The following is a 21,518-nucleotide window of genomic DNA, read 5'->3' as shown; positions in this document are numbered from 1 at the left end:
TAAACTATACAAGAGTACTCAGAGAGTATGAGCTACTAAGAATGATAAGTCATGAAGAATGAAAGAAAGGAAGGTCAAAGATAAAGGTACAAAGAATGAAGGGATAGACAAAGGGTAAGAGACTATAGAATGAACAAAGAATGAAAGAGTAGTCAAAGGAATGGAATAATAAAGTAAGGAGGGGTAGTAGTAAGAGTCAGCATACATATAGTCTATATACAGTGCCTCTGAGGGACAGAAGTCCCAAGTTCTGGTACAGAAGGGTGTAGAACCCTTAGAACTGAAGGTACAAGAGTAGAGAACTGTAACAGACACTCTGTAGAAAAGGAATTTGCCTACTATATCTAAGTACATATTCTCAGTACACAAACTCAATTTTGACTCTATCTAGAATATTTTGAATAGGAAACAGAAGTAATTATATTCTATTTGTTTTTTGAAGTTTATTGACTAACAAAATTACAGGAACAGGCTTAATATAATGATTATAAACTATTTAATTATATTCTACTACCTCTCTCTTACACTCTCCTCTATCTCTCACTCTCACTCAACCCTAACTTCTAGTGTATACTAGTTCTAGTATAGAGTATAATCCTTCCTCTTCTGAGAGTTGAGCTACTGTGTTTGTTTGGAAATCTCTCCTCTTATAAAGTTATACATATTCTACTATTTTATATAAATACTAATCAAGTTCTTCCTCCTTTATTTCATGTTTATTTCTTTCTCCTTTAGTTATCAAAGCTATAATATTATAATACACCTGATCCTGTTTATTCTGAAGAACTTACATTTAAAAAAAATTAATAGCATTATTCTTACTACTAATACTTGTAATAACTATAATTTTTACAATTGTAGAAATAATAACCTAGTACAATTTACATTTTTAATTTTAAGCTATGATATTTAGTACATATATACTCCTAACTTATATAAATATAAATACTAACTTTATCTTATAGATTATCAAAGTAGAACTGTGTATAAAAAATTATGAAGTTAGAGATTAGTAAATTTGGATTTCTAATTTATCAAAATTATACTATCAGCAATATTCCTTGTAACTTACTTAAAACTTTGTAGAGACTTCTACAAAAAAATATACTGATAAAAAATATACTAGTACACAATTGTACAGAACTATAGCTCAAAATATTGACTATTTAAATTATTATAAAGTATTCATTGTGTGGGAAAGCGTTTGGTTCACTCCAAAAGCTTAATTTCTTGTACTCTTCGGATTGTAAGTATAATAACTTGTTTTCTGCTCATTATATTAACTCAAAATTTTGAATATATATTTATTAGATGTTAAGCTACATAACTACAAAATTTTATGAAGTTTGAGCAAGAATTGAGGGGAAAATAGTAAAAGTGTCCACATGTGGGTCTTGACTGCAAGGGGCGCTGTGACAGTAAGTTTGCTTGCTATGATGCAGATCATTATTTTCCCACGATAGATAATGGGCCGGATTCACGGCGAGTGGCATCAGCAATGCTTAGTTCATGACTACCAACAGCGCCGGCTTCTCATGAATATGAATTTATGCACCCAATACACTCACGTCCTCGGTCTCTTAAGTTTCGCTAAGCCACACATGCGCAGGTTTCAACGCCCCTAGTTGTCTCTCTCAACCTCCTCTACTAGACTACACGATGGCAACTCTTGAGGGCAAGACTGTACTCGTCATCGGGGGATCTTCGGGAATAGGCTTTGCAGTAGCAAAAGCTGCTCTTCTCTCTCAAGCTGCGCACGTCATAATTGCCTCATCGTCGCAGCAGAAAGTAACAGCCGCGCTTAGGAGGCTGTCGACTGAGCTTGCAACTGCAGACGTTCCTGTAGAAGGAAATATCTCGGGTGAGGTGGTTGACGCAAGGGATTCTTCTTCTATACGATCCCTGTTTGCATGGGTCGGTGAGATAGACCATCTAGTATGGACAGGCGGTGACCCGCCTCGCGCCGGATTTCCGCGCTTAAATCTTGACGAGCATAACGGTACGCACCTCTAACTCGCATTGGCCAATCTTGAAGGCTTTATAAGTATACAACGTAGATGCATTTGACGTGCGCTTTTGGGGAGCATTCACAGCCGCACAGGTCGCTAGAATACGCTCAGGAGGATCAATTACATTGACAATTGGTGGAGGCATCGTAAGACCACGTAAAGGATGGTCACTCATGGCGGGAGTGGCAGGAGCTGTTGATTCGCTCACTCGCGGACTCGCAGTGGACCTTGCACCCGTCCGAGTGAATGTTGTAAGTCCTGGTCTGGTGAACACCACGGTCAGTGTTACCAGATCCTGTAACTTGCCTCAAGAGAGTAATAAACAGCTTTGCTATTCCTTTGTCTCGTGCGAACGCACAGTTCTGGGACAGTGTCCTGCCAGATCCAGATAAAATCTTTGATGACACTGCAAGGTCCTTGTTAGTGCAACATGTTGCCGAAGCAGATGAAGTTGCTGAGGCATACTTGTTCCTCATGAAGTAAGCTAGAATTCTCCTTCTCCTCACGCCTGTGCTCAATATCTTTTAATTGTAGGTGTGGGTATATTACGGGTCAACGAATCGAGGTCGACGGTGGTGCCAGATTTGTCTGACTCACAGCATACTAGCTAAGATTGACTAGTTGTTCTTATATTCTCAATACACAGTTTGTACCCATTACACATGTGTTCAGCTGAATGCAAATCTTGTATCAACGTCGGATAATCCTGGGGAGGGTGGTAGGTGGTTCTTGTAAGAAAGAGATAACTTCTATAGTTCTCGTTTGCATCGGTGAGAGATCGACTACAGGACTCTCCGCCGTACATCCTCGAAGACCTTCCTGTCAAGTCTGATAGTATGGCATTCCTGAGTTGTATACCAATCATGATAAAGGCTTAACAGTAAGCGTCATAATAATATATGTTTCTGTCCGGCACTGATGGAAGTTCTTTCTAGTGAAATCCTCAATGTACTGTTATTACTATCTATCCCAACAATCTGAGTACTGTGCATGTCTTGTTTAGCACCAAAATTACTACGTGCCGCCAGTCACGTATGAGTTACCGAGTATCTTAAATTCTCTCCTGACTGTATTCTTTGAACTTCTCTTTCATCTCACGGACTAGCTTCTCAGTTGCTGTTCTATCTGATCCGTTCTTCGCTTTTTGTTTCGCCCAGAGCCCTCGCCAATAGCTAAAATCTCCCTTTACCTTTGACGTTTCGCTGATCATTCCAGATATTTCGTCCAGAACTTTATTCAGTTTAGGTACTTGTTCAGGTTCACATCGCTTTATCATTTCGTCAAGGCATTCCTTGAGGTCCTTTGTGGTAGCTTCACCAAGCAGACTCCGAGTTATGTTATGACGAATTAGTCTTGCTTCACTCATTTTAAGTATACTTTCAATTGTACGCCTTTCTTCGTCTTTCCTCTCTTCACGTTCAAGATATTCATCTATACGGCGCAATATTCCGGTATACTCGCTTTCTATGTCTAATCCACTCTGTAATGATCTATCCCTAGTTGAAACTGACCTGCGACGTCCTGCTTCGCTCATTGCTCGTGCTTCAATTTCGGCTTCGTGTAGTGATGGTTCTGTAGCAGTTACCTGGAGGAAGCGGCCACATACCTTGCTTTTATATAGATGCATATGCAAACTTTGCACACCAGTGGACAGATGCAAATTAAGTGGCAAGGTTTGTAGCGTTGAACAGTCTGAGTTGAGAAGTGTGCATTCTTCCATATCAAGCACTTTGAGTTTGAGGGTTCTTTTCCTGCATTTACAATACCAGCTGTCTAGTGGGACTTCGTCAATATAAAGACAAAAAGTACCTCAACCCGATTTAGACAATGGTACTTTTCAATACTGAAGTCGATATTAATGTTATGTATGATGCACTCCTTGACTCCAAATCAGCATATCCACGGGCTAGAAGTATCTTCAAATGCCACGGTAAACACTAATTTGTTCCAGGAGTCGCTTATATTGGCCTTCAGTAAACTCGGTCAAGCATTCATCCAACGTATAATCCATGTAATTGTCTGTTGGGGAATTAGGTGAGCTTTGAATATTTATTATAAGAGGGATGTACGAACGGATAGGATCCGGGAGATCTGGAGATTCATGGCAGGTGTTACGTCCGGTTGGACATCCTGAAGCAAAGCTGGCTTCTGGGGGCGTGTCGGATACTCTGTCCCCAGGTTCGTCACATCCCTACAGACAGGTAAATCCAAGGTGCATAGTAGCCGTAGTTAGTAGTACATACATTCTCGAAAGTGTGATATAGTCCTGTCCAATGGCCGACTTCGTGTACAAGGCTCTAAGAATTGTTAATTTAATATAACCGTTTAACAATATAAAAAAGTGATGCCTACTTTTCCCTCACTGAATCCAGGTGCAGAACCTCCAGGAAGACAGGAAAAGAGTATCACAACACCATCACCAACAGGATCACTGGAATACCAAGCAGGAAATGGTGCATATCCAAGCAGATCCTCTGTGTTCGTAAAGTTGACACTGTACACGTTAAGATCACCAGCTCCCCCCTGGCGAAGCGCCTGCTTCATTTCGTGATCTTGCGGTGTTACTGTCCCATTGTCAAATAAGCCCGCGTTTCTGAACCAATCAGAGTTTATTGTGCGAGTTGTATTAGCAAGGACAAATGTTATATTCGCTCCAGAGAAGCCTTGATTAAGGGCATCGATTTGATCATTTATCTGCGAGTCACTTCGTTGTTGTCAACACCACAATGACTAGTATCAAAAGGACCGAAGGTGAGACGCACGGGATATTTCCACTGCCAATATCGTCGCCTTCGGATATAACATGCCAATACACGTTAATCGTCTTTCCTTCTGAATCCGTTGCTGTGATCTGACTCTGCTCCGTGAGCGACGCCTGGAAGCTGGCCTCGATAGTATTCGATTCGTTTCTTGAGATTGTAGTGCCACAGCGACTTTGACAATACTGAAATAAGCTTGTGAAGAAGGAACTCGTGCATAATTTACTCACCGGGGAGCAGTATCATTAGCTGCAAACGTGGTTGAAATTGTACTGGCGAAGAGAGCAAAGCAGATAACAGCTTTAGCAACCATGATATATAATGCTACACCTAGGCAAGTTTAGTTCAGAAGATACTGGAAGACGAGTTCTAGATACTGCACAATATTTATGCACTATTTATGCACTTACAGTAAATCTACTGCATACATGATACCGGAAAAACAACCCTGGCAGCGTACCGAGTTCCACGGAGCCGGTGGGAACGACCATATATGTGTCATGGCATGGAAGGCTGCGAGGAGAAAAGGGCCCGTATTTCTCGGCACAATCCATGATATAGCAACTATAAATCGACACAAAAGGATTTGCCTTTCTGTAACAGTAATCATGCATTAATTCAGAAGATTGTGAAAATGAGAAATAGGACATGCACAAGGTGCTTGCAAGGGCCTCCTCATGCGTATAGGGCCGTTGTAACTTGCTTCTCCTTCCAAAGGCTCGGTAATTGATATGATAGCGAATCAAATTCAGAAGGGCATCATTCACGCCTGTCTATTAAAAATCCAGGCCCAATGCCTTGCAATATGGAAAGAGAAACATTAGCAGGCGATTCTATGAATCGACGGACGTGGAAAAGGGTATCGTCTCGCCACAGTCCCAAGCCTGACGTTGAAGATGCACTCTTTAATGAGTACTCAAATAAATGAAATTGCATCAACATGATGTCACCTGCGGTAGTAACTCAAACCTGTTCATACGCCTAGAAACGCTGCATCCAGCTTTTTCTAATGGGAGGATGCAGAATTGGATATTTGAAGACTTGAAGATATGCAGGTAAACAGTTTAATTGGACAGAGCAGAGGCCGAGCAGCATACATGCTGAATTCATCAGTGATTGAGTACAGTAAGTAACATGCACTGGCAGCTACAGGAGAAAAGATAACACTCCAACTAGCGTCATCTTGAGAAAGTTGTAAAGTGTAAGTAACAGACATTTTGTCGTAATTGTCACGGTAGCAATCTTTGGATCAAAAACTATCATCCGGGAAAGTCCGAACAATTAGTTGGTTGGATTGAGAGTGGCTCATCCCATCATGAATCTTCTCTTTCGATGCTGTTAAGTAGTCATTTACTAGCTATTATGGATCAGACTTGCATCTGCAATTTTAAGTTCTCATCAATTAAAACGTTCGCCTCCCGAAGCTTTTTATTTTGTACGATCTCATCCCGATTAGATAATACAAATATGTTGATTGACTTTATGTTTGGGAAATAATGGATCGTTCACCGCCCAATGACAACGACAACAGTCTCGCAGGATCCACTTGACCTCGCTGGGTTTTGGCCATGACCTTGTGAATGAACGGGTTCATCTACTTGGATTGGAATCTTTACAACGGATTGAATTTAACACGAGTATGCCGAAAGGAGGTTATAGAAGATCGTCGCGATCGAGCCGCTTTCCGTTGACCATCGATCGATTAAAGATACACATGTCACTTGCAGAACTTCGAACAAACGGGATGACGTTTCAGTTCATTCATTGCCAACAATGACTGACTCCAGGGCACAGAGCATACAGGAACCACGTTCTTCATTCGACATAGTCAAGTACGGTGAAAAAAGGAAGTTCGTGAAGATTTTTTTTCTCTGATAAATAACCAAGTAAACTGAGCAAGCAGACAGTCAGCAGCAGCATAGCTCTGTGAAATTCTATTCATTTTTTATTATTTTAATACTGACTCATTGACCATCCACGATCCGGTTTTGATACCCGCCGGATGATGAGGAGGATTTCAAGAAGCAGAAGCATCGCTCCCAGCTTACTACCGTGCTTCGAAGCTCGGCCTATGCACCGAAGGGATTGTAGTATATCACCGGCAACTCTCCGGAGTGCTCGTACCTTCCAGATCAATGCGAGCAAAACGGAGAGGAAAGATATGCTCGCTCGGGGTGAATCAGCCTCGTAGGAAAGTAAGGACGAGCTATCGGTGTTGCTTGATAACGCACTAAAGGTTTGATACAGGCTTATTGGATCTCAAGTCCGATATGGGTCGGATGTACTGTATTGCTTTCCGACGACTAGGATGAGTTGAAGGTGTTCAGAATGATTCCAGATGGCTACAGGAATGCACTTTCCACACCGGTTGAATTTCCTCCGTTTATTGGTAAGCATCCTTCAAGTTCACATCGTGATCCTTGTAATCTATACTCCACCGTATTAACTCACCAGCCCTTCTAAGCCCCAGAACATGCGCGTAGGTGATAATGCGTATATGCGAAGTGAGCGGTACTGTGCAGTCAAGGTCCAGTGAAAAGCTTCCATACTAGACCACATGGGTAGCAGCGAGTTAGGAATCCGTGTAGACAATACTTCGACAGATAAAGATATAAGATTAGGACAACATGTGATATGATCAAATCGCAGATAACGGGGAGAATCCAGACTCGGCACCCAGCCAGAGCAAACTTGAAATCAGAGTTACCGCTGAACCAGCGCAGTAGGGGTAATCAAGCTGGCACGACGGTAGACGTATAAGTTTGGCTTCGGGTATCATCAGTTCGCGCCTTCTGAATGCTTTTGGAGCACCCTGGATGCATTGGATACCTACAGGCTGACCTCTGGCTAGTTGGATTGAGCAAGGCAAGTGAGCTGCATGTACGATCCATATCAATAGAAGCAGCGCGATATTAGATCGCATCCTCGGATACTGAGCATGGAGTCAACCTCGAGGCCTGCGTCGTCTTCGCACTTGTGGTCGAGTTGTGTGGAATCTTGTAGAGTGCCGTGGAGCTGGACGGGCGAAACACGGTAGTTTAGTCAACACACGACAAGTCTTCTATAGGACAATAAATTTAGGTACTTATCCGTGTGGTAGTGGGCAAGATACATACATGTTTTCCGAGGAGAGTCGTCGGAGAAAGCTCATGGATAAATCGTTACACAACAAAACAGTATTGTTTGCTTGTCGTCGAAGGAAAACCGAGGAGAACCGCGCCGGCAATCAATCCGAGCATGAGCCGTGTCCGATCAACGTGATCCGCCTCAAGGCAACCCAATTTTCCAATTTCGGTTTTCTCTCCTCACCACGTTCATCCATACTTTCCTCGCGTCTGCCACGCCTGCGCGTCTCTCGCACCGAGAGACCGAGATAAAGTATAACGGCACCTTCCTAGGTGCTTGCGTACTTTCTTCGTGATCTGATTTATCATAATCCTTTCTTCGGAATTGCATTGTCGAACGTTTAGCGATGCATGTTGACGCGAAGACGAGCTGCGTGGCACTCCACGCGTTAGGAACGAGCTTCTTAAATAGGGGATTTTCTTGTTTTGGTTTCATACTACTTGATGGTTGGATAAAAGGATGGCGTGCATGTCCATGCGGAATTCAACGGATGAAAGGAAGAAGTGAGGTAGGCGCGGGTAAGATCTCTCTACATGTAGGCAAAATGTGTATCCAAACACACGGAGGGGCTCACAAGTATTGAAAGGAAGAAGTTCTTCCGATGCTCACGATACAAAAAGCGGAGGATTGGTAAACGTGTCGCCTCGGCGTGTACTACCTTTTTCCAACCGGGACTACTGAAGTACGGAGAACCTGATTCATGATTCATGATCATTCGTCGATAAAGTCGCCAGTATGTTGGCGAGCAAGAACTAAGACTCGCCGAACGCCTGCATGCCTCCGGCGAAAGTGTAATATCATGAGCACACCGCACCAGCTGTCCGGTTGCAGTAGAGCGAAATGCCTCTATCTGCAGATGATTAGCCAAAATAGATGGCAGTGGTGGAATCTATGACGTCCTCTTGCATACAACAATCGCACTCCCCGTCGCTTTATTCAAATTCGACTTCGGATGAACGGACCTGGACAGTTTAACGGAAGTCTGTGTTTACCTGCAAGCATTCATGTACATGGATGTGAGGACGAGAAGCACCTGGAGGAATCAACATAGTACGTCATGAATACGAGAGTATACGGAATAATTCATTTATTACATCTTCTCAAATATGCTGTCAAGGCAAACCGGAAGCAAGCGTCGAATCCGAGTCGCTCTTTGCATAATGCAGCTTCTCGCCTTTAATGATGCCCCACGAATATGCGTACCACTGCCGCCTGTAACCGAGATAACCCTTGCTACGACGGCATCCAATCTTCTGTGCCATCGAAAAATTGGGGGCAACAACATCGTGTATCCTGTCTGGGTGCCTTCACAGCCTTGGTTCTGGAATCGAAATTGGGGTTTATCCCTACAACGCGCTCTTCCCTGCATAAGCTTGTGACTAATATGAAGAACATCTTCTGCATTGTACTGTTGTTAGTCGTTAATCTCAGCCCCAGTCTATACTTGTAAATATGTTTAGAGCAAAACATATAATAATTTATTATACGTTAGATTCGATCGAAGATGCATATGCATGGAGGCAGTGATATACATGCTCTTGAGGTGCTTGTTACTATCGCAGTCTTGCTAGGAAGCGCATCCTGAGTGGAGAAGGCTCCCCATCCAGTTAAGAGAAGATCGAGATCCCGAGGAACTGCACAACTCCTGACGCTGGTCCTCACATGAGGTTTGGATCCGTACACAGACAGGGGTTGAGTGAGAATTCTCAGAATACTGTATATTGATGAACGTGAGAGTACATACACAATGATGTAAGAGATATACGAGAGGAAGCCCAAGAAATCCTGTGAGTAGACTTGTCTGTTGTTAGGGTGGATGATGATGCTGACAAGTTCCTAACCGCCGCATGCCTTAAGGCAATCATACACAGAAACTCGAGATATGAGCCCTGTATTCTGAAATATCCCTGCAATGGTACAATAATAAATCAGGGGAGTCAAGAATCATATGCGAGTCCTTGTCGACCTGATGCGCCTTACACAGCTCTTTGATGGCACGTTCTAGCAAGAGCTGTGGTGTGATGAGTAGGATAGATGCCCTAATACGCATCGCCTTTGCTAATTTGACGAGCCTCCGATGATATCATCCTATCCATAGGGACATGATGATAGCCTTGCGCAGTCTATACACTTTGCTATTTTTGAAGATTCAAGGTGGAGGAATAGACATGACGTAGTGCGCTGATGCGTTTATATTTTCCCGTTGCATGAATAGAAAGCCACAGGAACATTCAGGATAGAAATATATCGACGTTGACGTCAGTGAGGATGAGTTGACCGTATTCACCAGAGTTAATGCCAGAAAGCGTACATGCAACATACAATACAGAAATCCGAAGCTAAGGCACGTGATACAATTATCACGTGCTAAAATGTCCCGGATAACTCCTGCTTTGAAGAGTTCTTCGTCGACGAGGTTTAGTCTCGTTCCTCACGTCCATACGTTTAATTGTAAAAATCATTCCATATCATATCCAAAGCCTTTCGAGTTGCCATTATTGCAACTAAGACAGGTGTGTCTTAAATTTGTTGGCACATGCTAACGTTCTTGTCTGCTCTTCAGTCTGTCTGCATTCCCTATGTCATCTTCGCTCATTCCGTCCGGACTGTTCGGCTAAGCACGTGCTCCTAACAAACCTTGAAATTATTGCAGACGTCTGCACGCTCTGCGGAGACAATAGCACTGCTGTTCCACTTACAAATACATTACAGAATAATCTTTGATTACTTTCCATCACAACGTTCTTCACAGGACAGGTGTCTTCTTGTCTTGGGATACAAATAAAGGCTCATTTCCCATCCTCTCCGATGTTGTCCGAGGTACACCAATCATCCTGATATTGTTAGTGGCATGTCTTTCTAGCCGATTCTCTGGGTCTCTATGGCAAGAACTCACTGTCCGTACTGATCGTGCCGACGTCTCGAACAGGGAAGTAAATGGATGAAGACTTTTGACTCCCCATTCCGGAATTAGTTTTTCCTTTCATTCCGGTCTCAGGCACGCAGTTCGGCGAAGGATATGCATGACCGGCCTCAACGCGCTTTCATGCCTGCTGTCACCAATTTTCCTTCATAGCGGAATCAAAATATTTCGAAAAATTTGCATCCGCTGGTGAATCGAAGCACATAAATATCATGTGCAAACTCGTTTACCATTGCTGGATACAACGAACGGAGGTCAAAAGAAAGGTGATTATTTATTCTAACTGTTATTACCCACTTCTAACCATAACATGCATTACGAAGCCAGAATAGTTATTATTAGACAACTTAACAGTCGGATCAGTGATAAGATCAGCGCGTGATATTGAAGAAAATCTCCGTGTTCATATGCGTTCGGATATAGAATCGATGCGAATGACGGTAATCACTCGCCGGTTTATGTGCTAAGTACGACAAATTTGCACAGTTTGTATTCGAGAGGATCTACTGAACTCTCGATGTCTTGCTTCTCAGGCTTTGGATCCAGGCCAACGGCTACTCTGACCTCGCTCTTGCTGTCCTGGGAGTCCGTCTGTCAAGCAAGGCATCCTGGTCACCGCAAAGACCGACTAGGCTCCTCTCAAAGTTACGAACAACACGGAGAGACAGCTATTGATACGAATCTCCTGAATCGGTCTACATTTGTATAGCTTTCAATAGCAGTTGCTCTACATTGACTTCTACTCGGGCCTGATCGGTGATCATCAGTCAATGAGGCCGCCCAGACCAGCCTCGCCCTCATCTGTTAGAAAGACCGTGCCTTGTGTGCTCGTGCTTCTCCCGTCGCCATCTATAAACTGGCCAACTTGCGTAGATCCCAATCTTACTAGGATGTTCTCTGCTCCGACTCCGAGGTGCTTCTTTGGTTCGGGTGATGGAGGTTTTTGACCGGTTTCTGCGGAGCACATCCGGCTGTCGTCCGTAAGTCTCTATCGGCAGGAAACAGACTGCTCGGCACCTCAATACTAAGCTCTTGTTGTCAGCCTTCAGTGCAAATCCTCCACTCCAGTCTACTTTCGCATATATTGTTAAGTTAAGCTATATTTTCACTGAAGATCATTCGGCATTTTGGACTAGCAACAAAGCTTTTGTGTTCACAACACTCCGAATATTCTCAAGGTTGGACGTGAGTTGGGATTCACTCCCCTGTGTATTCACATGGCCCCGCATACACTACGGTAGTTGTCTAGTCCACTTCTTGTTCTCTCCATAGTGGATCTCAGCGAGTATGGCAAAGTCGTGGAAGGATAGAAACGAATACGTTCCCCCTTCCCTTCAGTTCTCACATCCAAGCTCCTTTCTTCGTGCGGTCATTCGCACCGAGTGGATCTCCTCCAGGATGATTTTGGGCTAACTTTCGGACGTTGTGTGTGTAAACAAGCTACACACACCGAATCGCAGTTACGCTCACTCTGAATTCGTCTTGTCTTTCTTTTCTTAATGTTTCTCGGTTTCTCGGTCTCACGCTGGTGGGTCTCTTCTCCGAGTCGGCGAAACGTGCTTAAAGCATGCTTGACTAGCAACCATTTATTAAATGTTCAGTTGTCGACGACATTCATTATTTAGTCCTCGGACGTCCAACGAAGCTTTAGCAGCTTTTTCATATCCTCGGCAGTTACGCCTCTTTACCCAAGTGGCACTGCGTCTCTATTGTAGACATTCACGAGATTTTTGAATTGCGTCTTTACTATTTACAAATTTGGGGCTTTTCCGTCTGTCAAGACCGATCGTCTGTACTCTAAACACTCATTAATTTCCCAAGCTTAAAGCTTCTTCACCAGTTCTTCTTTATCTACTCTCACCAACACTGAGGAATGTCTCTCTGTGTATGTTTGCAGTATGCATCCAATTGGATGCCTGTCCGAACTTTGAATCCACTGTCTTCACCTACTGTCAGGACACTCTCCCATTCTCCTCACGTTGACAGCTTTCTGTAAGTACAGAATACATAGTTGTGTTTTTATGCTAATAAATGTAACGTTCAAGCCAAGCAATCTTCATTGCAAAATATAAAACATACTATAACATAACTATAATCTTTGTTCCTGTCTTGCAGGTGATTCTTTCTTACTCATTTACATACAGGACAAGAAAAGTAGGATTAATAATGCACTTGTTGCATTCGGCTTATACATCATATGTATCTTTGAGAGTTCTATGCACAGTATGATTGCTAAGACATTTTTTATCCTCTAAGGTCTTGGAATCTTACTCAGATAAGTAGCACACATCCCGATACGCTCCGACTCCTCCCTTCCACACCCATATGCCGTACATACATACATACGTGCAAAACATACATACTAAGATCCGATTGGCTCTGCATAACATCCACCTGTAGGAAGGAAGGAAGAATAGAATTGGGTAGAGTAGAATGAGCGGAAAGTCTCCCGACTCGGGATCGGACTCGGGTCGAGTCCGACCGAGTCATTATCCATGTCATTGCCATTCCACTTCATTCTGGAGACAGATAGATGATAGATTGCACAAGTCGAACGCTATGACGTATTCTCGGCTCGGATGGCTGACTTACTTCTTTTACAATGCTCGAACCTTACGATTACGATATCCCTGTGCACATGCTGGCACATGACCACGCATGCCTCCTCTCTACTCCAATATTCCAAGAGAAGAAAGAGCTGATCTTGTTCCAAGGTAGGTAGGGAAATCAACTCAGCACACCAAGAATCCACTCTAGTATAGTGGAAGGAGGGACGTCAACATGACATCACCCCTGTATACGATCATCTACACGAATCTCGAATTCAGTACACAAATTCAACAAATTCAAAGATTCAACGTATTCAAGTGGATTGAAGTCAGGTTCAGCGAGCGAAATCACTCATGAAGTCATCCATCAACAAAAAATTCAAATCTTTAAATCTTTACACAATTTCTCATTTCTCCATATCTATCTAAAGCTAAAGGAACATGCCTGTATACACGTATGTATGCGTGTAAATGTGGACAAATGGAGTAAGATGGAGCAATCTCGGCTTGGTGAGGTTGCAACTTGCAATCAGGTCAAATGGGTGGGAGCGAGAATATGAATGTGAGAATGAGGGATGAACCTGAAGCGTCATCAAAGACGTCAGACCAGTAAAAGCAAAAAAAAAAGTAAACAAGAAAAGAGGAACGATAAATGAATCAGTAAAAAAGGTCATGTACAAGTCGCGAAACGGTTGAACGCGTGAAAATCAAAATGCGTCAAGAAATGCAAAGACTATCCAAGAAAGCAAGAATCCGTCAGAATCCGCATGTAAAAAGTGTAAATCGTGTAGGCGAGAGAGTGCGTGAATTGCGTCAAATGATGATGGAGAATGTGAGAAATGGTCCAACCGAGAAACCAAGAAAACACGAAAGGATGCATGCATAGACAAGAAAATTTGCAAAAAAAAAATGAGAAAAAAAAGTGAAAAGTGCATGTACGAAAAGCCAGAAAATTGCAAGGAGAGAGAAAAAAGAGATCGTGAAGAGACGTGAATTCGTGCGTGTAAGCCTGAAAGCCAATTGCGTTTGCGTTGCGAGAAGATGTGTTGAGTATGCGTCAATGAGTATGAATGCTGGTGGTGGTGGTAGTGGTGATTGCGATGGTGGTACACATTTTTCGTTTATCTTCTTCGTCCCTTTCTTTCCTTTATCTCCTCGTCTTTAAATTTCGATTTCGTTTCGACGTCGATTTACGCCAACCCAACCCTCTTCCTCGCCCTAAACGCGCTCAACCGCACTTTCAACTTCAACGCGGCCCACCTCGCACGAACGCTCCATCGGAAGGCGGAACACGTCGGCACCTCATCACCTTCTTCTCTCCTCTCTTCAGCACCATTTGATTCGTTCCCCTCCTTCTCTCTACATTCTTCCTCCTTCGAAACTTCTTCGCGTTCCTCATCAGCCCCTACTCGCGAGCGTACAACACTCGAAGAAACGCGTCCGTAAGGGTGCGGGTGCGAGAACGACGGACGAGGAGAGCTAAGATCAACACCTCCCACATCCACCTCCTCATCCGCGTCAAGATGCAAGTTGAGCGCACCGCGCCCAAATGCATTTGTCGGAGCATCGTCATCATCACCCTCATTAAACTCCCTCCAATCCGCTCTCCTCCTCTGCAGCGCAGCGTTAATCCCTCCCACCAATCCGAAACCACTACCTAATCCAAGACCACCCAACCCGAGATCGCTGGTGCCGTTGGTGTGAGTGCGACCAACACCACCAGCCGAAAGCCGACGCTCAGCTGCCTCCTGATGTTGGAGCTGCTGCTCGAGCGTGCTTGTACGCGTGATTGTAAGGTCTGGCTCGGGGTTGAGGAGCAGCGCAGTGCGGAGCGGTGAGGAGTCGAGTTCGATCGATTGGTCTGGTAAATCGAGCGAAGGTGAATGCGAATGTAAGTGACTGTTCACAGGCTCGTTCAAATTCGCATGGGAGTGGGTGTTCTGCGAATTCGATGATGAGTGAGAGTACAGAACAAGAGAGGGTGCCATCGGCGAAGGGGAGTGCGGACGCGATGACGAGCCGCTAACGTTGATAATCGGTGAGTGAGCACGATGTGGACTCGATCGTCTATAAGAATTTGAGTGGGAGAGTGAGACAGAGCGCGCGACGCTCCGAGGTGAGTCCGTCCCTACGCTCCTCCGCTTGATCGAACCCGAACCAGAAAGCCGACGTGAAGCGACGGCGGCGGGCGACGCTGCTCTCGCAGTCACGCTTAGACTACCGTAAGGGTGTGGCAAGTCATCGTCAAGGTACACATGTGTGTACGGTGACGCGGGGTTATCATCCGCGAACGGCGAGCGGCGTACGGAGCGCGGCTTCCTGCTCGCGTTGGAGAGCGGTGAGGGTGAGATGCAAGAAATGTAGCGCGTGAAGTCCGCGCTCGCAGTCGAGTTCCGACGCTCGTCGAAGCCGTAGATCACCTCGTCATCGGAGCTATCCTCTTCATCATCGACAGCGTGAGGGAGACCGTGCTCCGCCGCCTCATCCAGCCTGCAACTATCTTCGTCTGCCACGCGCTCGCGCTCCCAGTAAGGTCGAAAGGTGCGCGTCGGCGAGGTGACAACGGTAGGTGAGTTCATATGGTTCGCGCGGGGTGGGGTAGCAGGTGCGGCACTCGATGAAGAGGACGCGGTCGATGAAGACGCGTAGCTAGTGGTGCTCGCAAAGCTGGGGCCGCGTGCACGATTGGGCGAGGAGCTGTTGGGTGTAGTTGTGGATGAAGACGGATAAACGGAAGTATTCAAGCTCGGGTAGCTGGAGTGCACGAAGCGAGCGCTTGAGGGTGGGTGAGTGGGAGCTGCAGTTGCTGCGGTAGCCATGGTATCCCGGCTTCGGCTGTGGCTTTGACCTTGGGTGTTGTTGGATTGTTGTGAGCCGGAGTGCCTGGCGGGTGACTTGTGGCTGAATGCAGGCGGGACAGGGATGGGGTTTGTGGACGGGAGAGGAGAGACGGAGGACGCGGGGGAAGGCACGTAGGTGTACTGAGGGAAATCGTATGCATATGGGTACTCGTTGTCGTCGATTGTCAACGAGCGGCGCGGGGATGTCTTTGGAGAGTGCGCCGGAGAGCAGGCGGGTGAAATGCCCGATCGCGTATGTTGTGGTTGCACTTGTAGAGGGATGTTCATCTCAATGGATGAGAGCACTGCACGTGTCATGGTGGTCAGCACACGGGATACTCAAAGGCCAAGGCGCGGAGACGCGAGAGGCGAGTGCGAGACAATTGACAGGGGAGTGTGGAGGAGCGGGCAGCTCACCTTTAAAATAGCGCTACAGCGGAAAGCAGGACAAGAGCGGGGGCGGTGAGTGCTCAGGCTGCATATATATATACGTCTATGTAATGTTGAGGAGAGATGAGGACAGAAAGAAAGAAGAGCAGCGCACGGCCGTAATCCACTTCCAGATATAGAAGGACCCTGCTCCGGCCGGGCAATTACGTAGTGCGCATATATCGAACATCGTCAACGCCCCTCCGCTATCCTCGGACGGCCCTTTCTCCTGCCTTTCTGCCTTTCTGTTCGCCATCCTTCTACACCCGCCTCGCGATAGCACACGCGCTCCTTTCTACGGCTATCTGCTATGCCCTTTCTACGCCCCTCCCACCTGCTCCTTCTCCTCGCACCCACGCGCCTCACTCTCCCATCCATACATCCGTCTGTCTCACAACAACCAACTTTCTAATAATAATAGTGTCCGTATTTACACATACGCCGAGCCATATCCATATCTGCTGACAACGCATCTTCATCCCATCCAACAACATGTTCATCGCACCCACGTCCACGTACATGTACACATACTACACCCGGCTATCCGTCCTCCATTTCTCCGTCCACGTTCCCGTGCCCATCCCTTCATCGCTTGCTAACCCCAGCTGACTCCTCAAAGACACTCTCGGTGCTCTTCAACCAACCAACCTGACTCATCTGTCTCGCACAGCAACACACCAAATTAATTCGCTCCTATTCCCAGGCAGACCAGAGATCCCTTTGTAAACCTAGAATTTAATCTCGCGACTCAAGTTCAACCTCCTTTCTTTCCTTTCAGATGAGCCTCTTTCCCAGACTCGCCGCAGCACACCAAATCAAGACATTCACCAAGATCGTGTATAATAAACACGACAAACACGCGGTAACACGTGTACCCAGGGATACTCAACATATCAACATACACCTGACGACCCTATCGTCGTGTCCTTTGAAGACATATCTATGCAAAAAGGGCTGTGTTCTCAATTCTCTACTCTCGGCGCAATCCATCATATCACTCTCGGCACGCCCTCTTTTAATCTACATGTACTGACTCTCTGTGTATTCGAATCGGCTCGGCACAGCTCTCGGCTTTCTTACACCGTCTCCTTCTACTCTGGCTCGCTCAACTGCGGGGTATCCCATCCATCCATCAATCTATTCTATTTAATCTTAACTCTTTCTTGGAATTAGCTCTTACCTGCGCTGCGATCTCTCTCCGTCTTGTCCGTCCGCACTTGCGTCCGATATCTTGGTGCCTTGGGCTGCGGTGACGGGCACTGCGGATGTGCGATGCCTACGGCACGCGTCATACACTCGGTGTATCGGTAGACTACGGAATGGATACAGTTCACCCATTCCACCTTTTCTTTCCTTATTAGGATATTCCTATTCTTTGGCTTGAACATATTCTCTGTGTACATACTCAATTAACTATGCTGCGGAACGTAGAGTCATTAGCAACTCACCACTCTGCTCAGAAGGAATCGCCTTCATCATCATCGTCAGTTATGAACTCAATGTGGATTATCATTATTATCATTATCATCGCTCGCCCATCGAATGACTTCTTCATTCTAATTTCTAGGTGGTCTGAGTTCATACTAGTATATTCGAATACGAATGTATGTATGTATGTGTGTATGCTGTGTAACTGTATTTCGGTCGGAAATCGGTATGATGTGTATCTACGCTACGTACGTACGTACGAAAAGCCAGTCAGTAAGGATGAGAGCAAAGATAAAGGAGTGAACGAACGAACGAGTAAAATTGTTTTCGAGAAAACTTCTTCTAAACAGCAGGCAAGGAAATTTTATGTACATACAGAAGAAGTACATCTATTTTTATCCATACATCCGTGTTGAATTTTGAGTAAGTATGCATGTGTTTCTCCTCCTCGGAAAACTCGAGCATGTTTTCATCGATCCGATTCCAATCCTGCCCTGGGAAGGCAATAGCATTTGAGTCAGAGAAGTTGGTGTTCCTCGGGCTTGTAGTGCCTAACATCCGACGCTGAGGGAGATCTTTGCTCAACATACTAATCTGTCTATTAGCATTTGAGTTATCGAGTCGAGGGAACTCGGCTCTGTAGTTCTTCACATTCAATGCCGAGGAAAGACTACTCTATCTGTTAGTTCAAGGATAGTATTGGATTCATTTCTAATTCTTCTGGCCTGAGTGACTCGGACTTGTTTACTACCACATATACATCTATGAGTTATTTATGTAAAGAATTCCTTGGTGCACTTATTTTGACTCATTGTTCACAGCTATAGAACATACTCCAGGCGCTTCACTACGTAGTACGCTGTACTGTTCGATATTCGATTGTTCTTTTCTTCTCCTTTTATCTATGTATAGTATATCAATTCAGAGTCCTCTCAAATCTTCTTCAGAACAAGATGCTGATTTTAATGAAGAAAAGAAGCACATCAAAATCAGGTATCACAGCTATTTAGGATCCCTGGTGCTATTCAGCCCGCAGCTTCGTTGTATCAAAGGTTCACAGCATACTCTTCACATCCCTCCTTCCTCCTAACTCACTGGAGTGACTCGAAATACTTATTTGGGAGTCCACCCAAATACGGGACACGAACATCTCGGCAAGGTACATAATACTCGAGATACTGTGAATGCGGCGTATGCGTGTCTTGGATCGAGAGCTTGGAAGAAATGAAGTGAACTGATTGATTTGGGTTGATACTCCTATTCGGTGTTTGTCGTGTAGCGGAAGTCCTGGAGATCTCAAAAGTGTAATAAAAAAACATCTGTGTGTATGTCTGCTATCATCATCAATATTGATAATTGATACAGCAGTATTGTTGCTCAAGCCGACTATCAAAATGCTGTAAACTCAACATACATACGAATGTTGTCTCTGTAATGAGATTTATAGCATATACTAATGTATTCTGAACTCCGGTCCCCCTGCACCCTTCCATTACACAGTAGGTCATAAAATCACGGGTGTAGCTGTGCACCTCCTGTCCACCCAACCTCCTAACCTTCCATCCTCCTATCCGGCTACTTTCCTACACCACGGAACCAAAAAAGGTGAATCCGAACGTCTTGCTCGGTGCGTTTCTCGGATTTGCCTTATCCTGCAGCTTTTCCTCACAAGCAGCTTTGATCGGTCACATCCATGTAAAAATAGTGAGGGTATCAATAATCAGATTTAATTTTGAGTTATGTGATAGTTCGATTCATGAATGATAATGATTGAGTTTATCAAGGTAGATGGAAGATAAAAAGAGGCAGAAAGACTCAAAGAAAGCAGAGGCAATTTCTCTTTCCTATGTGTGTTTGGTATTCAAATATGATTTGTAGTATGGGCCTTTTTGGTTAGAAAGGCAAAGTTCTCCCTTTCTACACAGCGCATAACTTATGATTTAAAAAAAAACATAGCCCGGAACATCATGCTTTTATTTGCCGAATATACAGAAGTGCACACAGGTCCATTTAACCAAGATAGGAATACAAGCCCTTTCTCCTCGCTTCGTTCTTTGTAGAATCATACCACACTGGCCTTTCTACAAAGACACGTGTTGGTGTTGTACTCCTATGGCCCAACACGAGCACGGAGGATGCGCACTTCTAGATCCGATCGACACCCTGATCCCCTATCCATGAACAAACCAAGTAACTTGAACAGCGCCTCAATGACTCGACCCAACTTGAGGTGTTAGGCTGCAATACCCACAAAGGTCAAAGGCGCTTAACCTTCATGATTCACGCATCTATCTGCTGCATCTAAGTGCGGCGTACATACCAGCTCGGCGAAGTTCGGATAAAGTGCCTGTATACGGTATAAGGATCATAACTCTACTTTGATTAATTTTGGCGGAATCAGGCGATCGCCTTTAGAACCTCGAAGCACTGACAGCGTACGGCATTGATACAGTAAGCGTAACTCAGGGAACCATTTGGGCGTACAAGCGCTAAGGCCTAACTGCTGCAGCTGCTGAATCATGCATGTCCTCGAGATGCATACTGCAGATAGCACGTGTCTTAGGGATGTTGCTCGAATGCTACGTAGATGGATTAGAAGTGAGCTAGAGTGCTATACGTTGGAGTCATGATGCTACGCATGTGCATAATGGTAATCCTCGTGGCTAGTCATGCGCATCTGATCCTTGCAGGATCCGAGACAACGCTGCAGTTATTTTATATAAGAAATACCTATTTTCTAGACTTGCAAGGTAACCCCATTTTTGAGTGTTGTCGGCATAGTGTGTTCTGCATACATGTTTACATCCTTACTTATTACGATTAACCCTGTCCGAATTTCTGTCAATGCTGTGCAAATGCGGGGTCGCAAGTCGGATATGATGTCGTAAGATGACTGGGGCATCACACCCAGACTCGGCTATTGCAGATCGCCAATTCCAAAGCTAAGCCTAACTTCTGGATTCGCAAGTTGGTCTGCATACGAATAGTGTAGGGCATGATAATGCGGGAATCGGAAGTATTGTAAGTGCGATGACTGCGAAGCAGGATGGTGCATTCATAATTGTTGAGTCGTCACGAATGATATGAACAAGTAGTAATCGGAGCTGGAGCAGAAGGTCCTCGTACGCATGTATGCGGGGCGGTCTGGATTTGAAGAGAACGTTTTATCAAATAAGAGGCGCTTCATCGAAAATGTTGCTGTTCACGAGTTGGCCCGCAATGTATCCGTATGGCCTCTGCCTCCTAAAATAGACAGAACATGAGTCGCGTTTTCTCGTATTCGTGACGTACTTTCCGACGTCTCCACCTATAATTCCTTACTTCGTGGTTTCTGCAGTATACAGCAGGCGGCCGCGAGTCCACATTGATGCCTCTCGAGAGCTTGGTCTCGTCCCGTACTTCCGAGAATCCGAACCGATCCCGACATTAGGCAGTGGATTGTGTACGGAAGAGGA

At 45.0% G+C, this 21,518-nt stretch overlaps 6 protein-coding genes across 6 annotated transcripts; 2 read left to right on the top strand and 4 right to left on the bottom strand.

Annotated features, from left to right (window-relative positions):
• Positions 1-1,659: 1,659 nt before the first annotated feature.
• Positions 1,660-2,653, top strand: FOMMEDRAFT_168950 (NAD-binding protein; the record flags this gene model as incomplete). The annotated part of the gene is made up of 4 exons (XM_007267864.1): positions 1,660-1,999; positions 2,058-2,287; positions 2,370-2,488; positions 2,544-2,653. The coding sequence occupies 4 exons, from the start codon at positions 1,660-1,662 to the stop codon at positions 2,599-2,601; spliced, it is 747 nt and encodes a 248-aa protein (XP_007267926.1). The 3' UTR covers positions 2,602-2,653.
• A 407-nt stretch (positions 2,654-3,060) lies between these two features.
• Positions 3,061-3,543, bottom strand: FOMMEDRAFT_157732 (uncharacterized protein; the record flags this gene model as incomplete). Its single annotated transcript, XM_007267863.1, has 1 exon — positions 3,061-3,543. The coding sequence occupies one exon, from the start codon at positions 3,541-3,543 to the stop codon at positions 3,061-3,063; it is 483 nt and encodes a 160-aa protein (XP_007267925.1).
• A 384-nt stretch (positions 3,544-3,927) lies between these two features.
• On the bottom strand, positions 3,928-5,322 carry FOMMEDRAFT_157731 (Metalloprotease; the record flags this gene model as incomplete). The annotated part of the gene is made up of 7 exons (XM_007267862.1): positions 3,928-4,028; positions 4,083-4,200; positions 4,253-4,306; positions 4,362-4,713; positions 4,772-4,942; positions 4,999-5,098; positions 5,229-5,322. The coding sequence occupies 7 exons, from the start codon at positions 5,320-5,322 to the stop codon at positions 3,928-3,930; spliced, it is 990 nt and encodes a 329-aa protein (XP_007267924.1).
• Positions 5,323-7,406: 2,084 nt separating this feature from the next.
• Positions 7,407-9,156, bottom strand: FOMMEDRAFT_157730 (uncharacterized protein; the record flags this gene model as incomplete). The annotated part of the gene is made up of 7 exons (XM_007267861.1): positions 7,407-7,642; positions 7,702-7,783; positions 8,078-8,296; positions 8,469-8,744; positions 8,805-8,840; positions 8,887-8,927; positions 9,018-9,156. 7 exons carry the CDS (start codon positions 9,154-9,156, stop codon positions 7,407-7,409), a joined length of 1,029 nt encoding a protein of 342 aa, XP_007267923.1.
• Positions 9,157-11,334: 2,178 nt separating this feature from the next.
• FOMMEDRAFT_157729 (uncharacterized protein) lies at positions 11,335-11,764 on the top strand (the record flags this gene model as incomplete). Its single annotated transcript, XM_007267860.1, has 2 exons — positions 11,335-11,520; positions 11,585-11,764. 2 exons carry the CDS (start codon positions 11,335-11,337, stop codon positions 11,762-11,764), a joined length of 366 nt encoding a protein of 121 aa, XP_007267922.1.
• A 2,085-nt stretch (positions 11,765-13,849) lies between these two features.
• On the bottom strand, positions 13,850-16,891 carry FOMMEDRAFT_168949 (uncharacterized protein; the record flags this gene model as incomplete). The annotated part of the gene is made up of 3 exons (XM_007267859.1): positions 13,850-16,511; positions 16,546-16,636; positions 16,751-16,891. The coding sequence occupies 3 exons, from the start codon at positions 16,889-16,891 to the stop codon at positions 14,557-14,559; spliced, it is 2,187 nt and encodes a 728-aa protein (XP_007267921.1). The 3' UTR covers positions 13,850-14,556.
• Between the last annotated feature and the right edge of the window lie 4,627 nt (positions 16,892-21,518).

Source organism: Fomitiporia mediterranea (assembly GCF_000271605.1).
Source record: "Fomitiporia mediterranea MF3/22 unplaced genomic scaffold FOMMEscaffold_7, whole genome shotgun sequence".
Classification (NCBI taxonomy): Eukaryota; Fungi; Basidiomycota; class Agaricomycetes; order Hymenochaetales; family Hymenochaetaceae; genus Fomitiporia; species Fomitiporia mediterranea.
The sequence above is the reverse complement of the archived record's forward strand: the minus strand, read 5'-3'. Positions and strand labels throughout refer to the sequence as shown.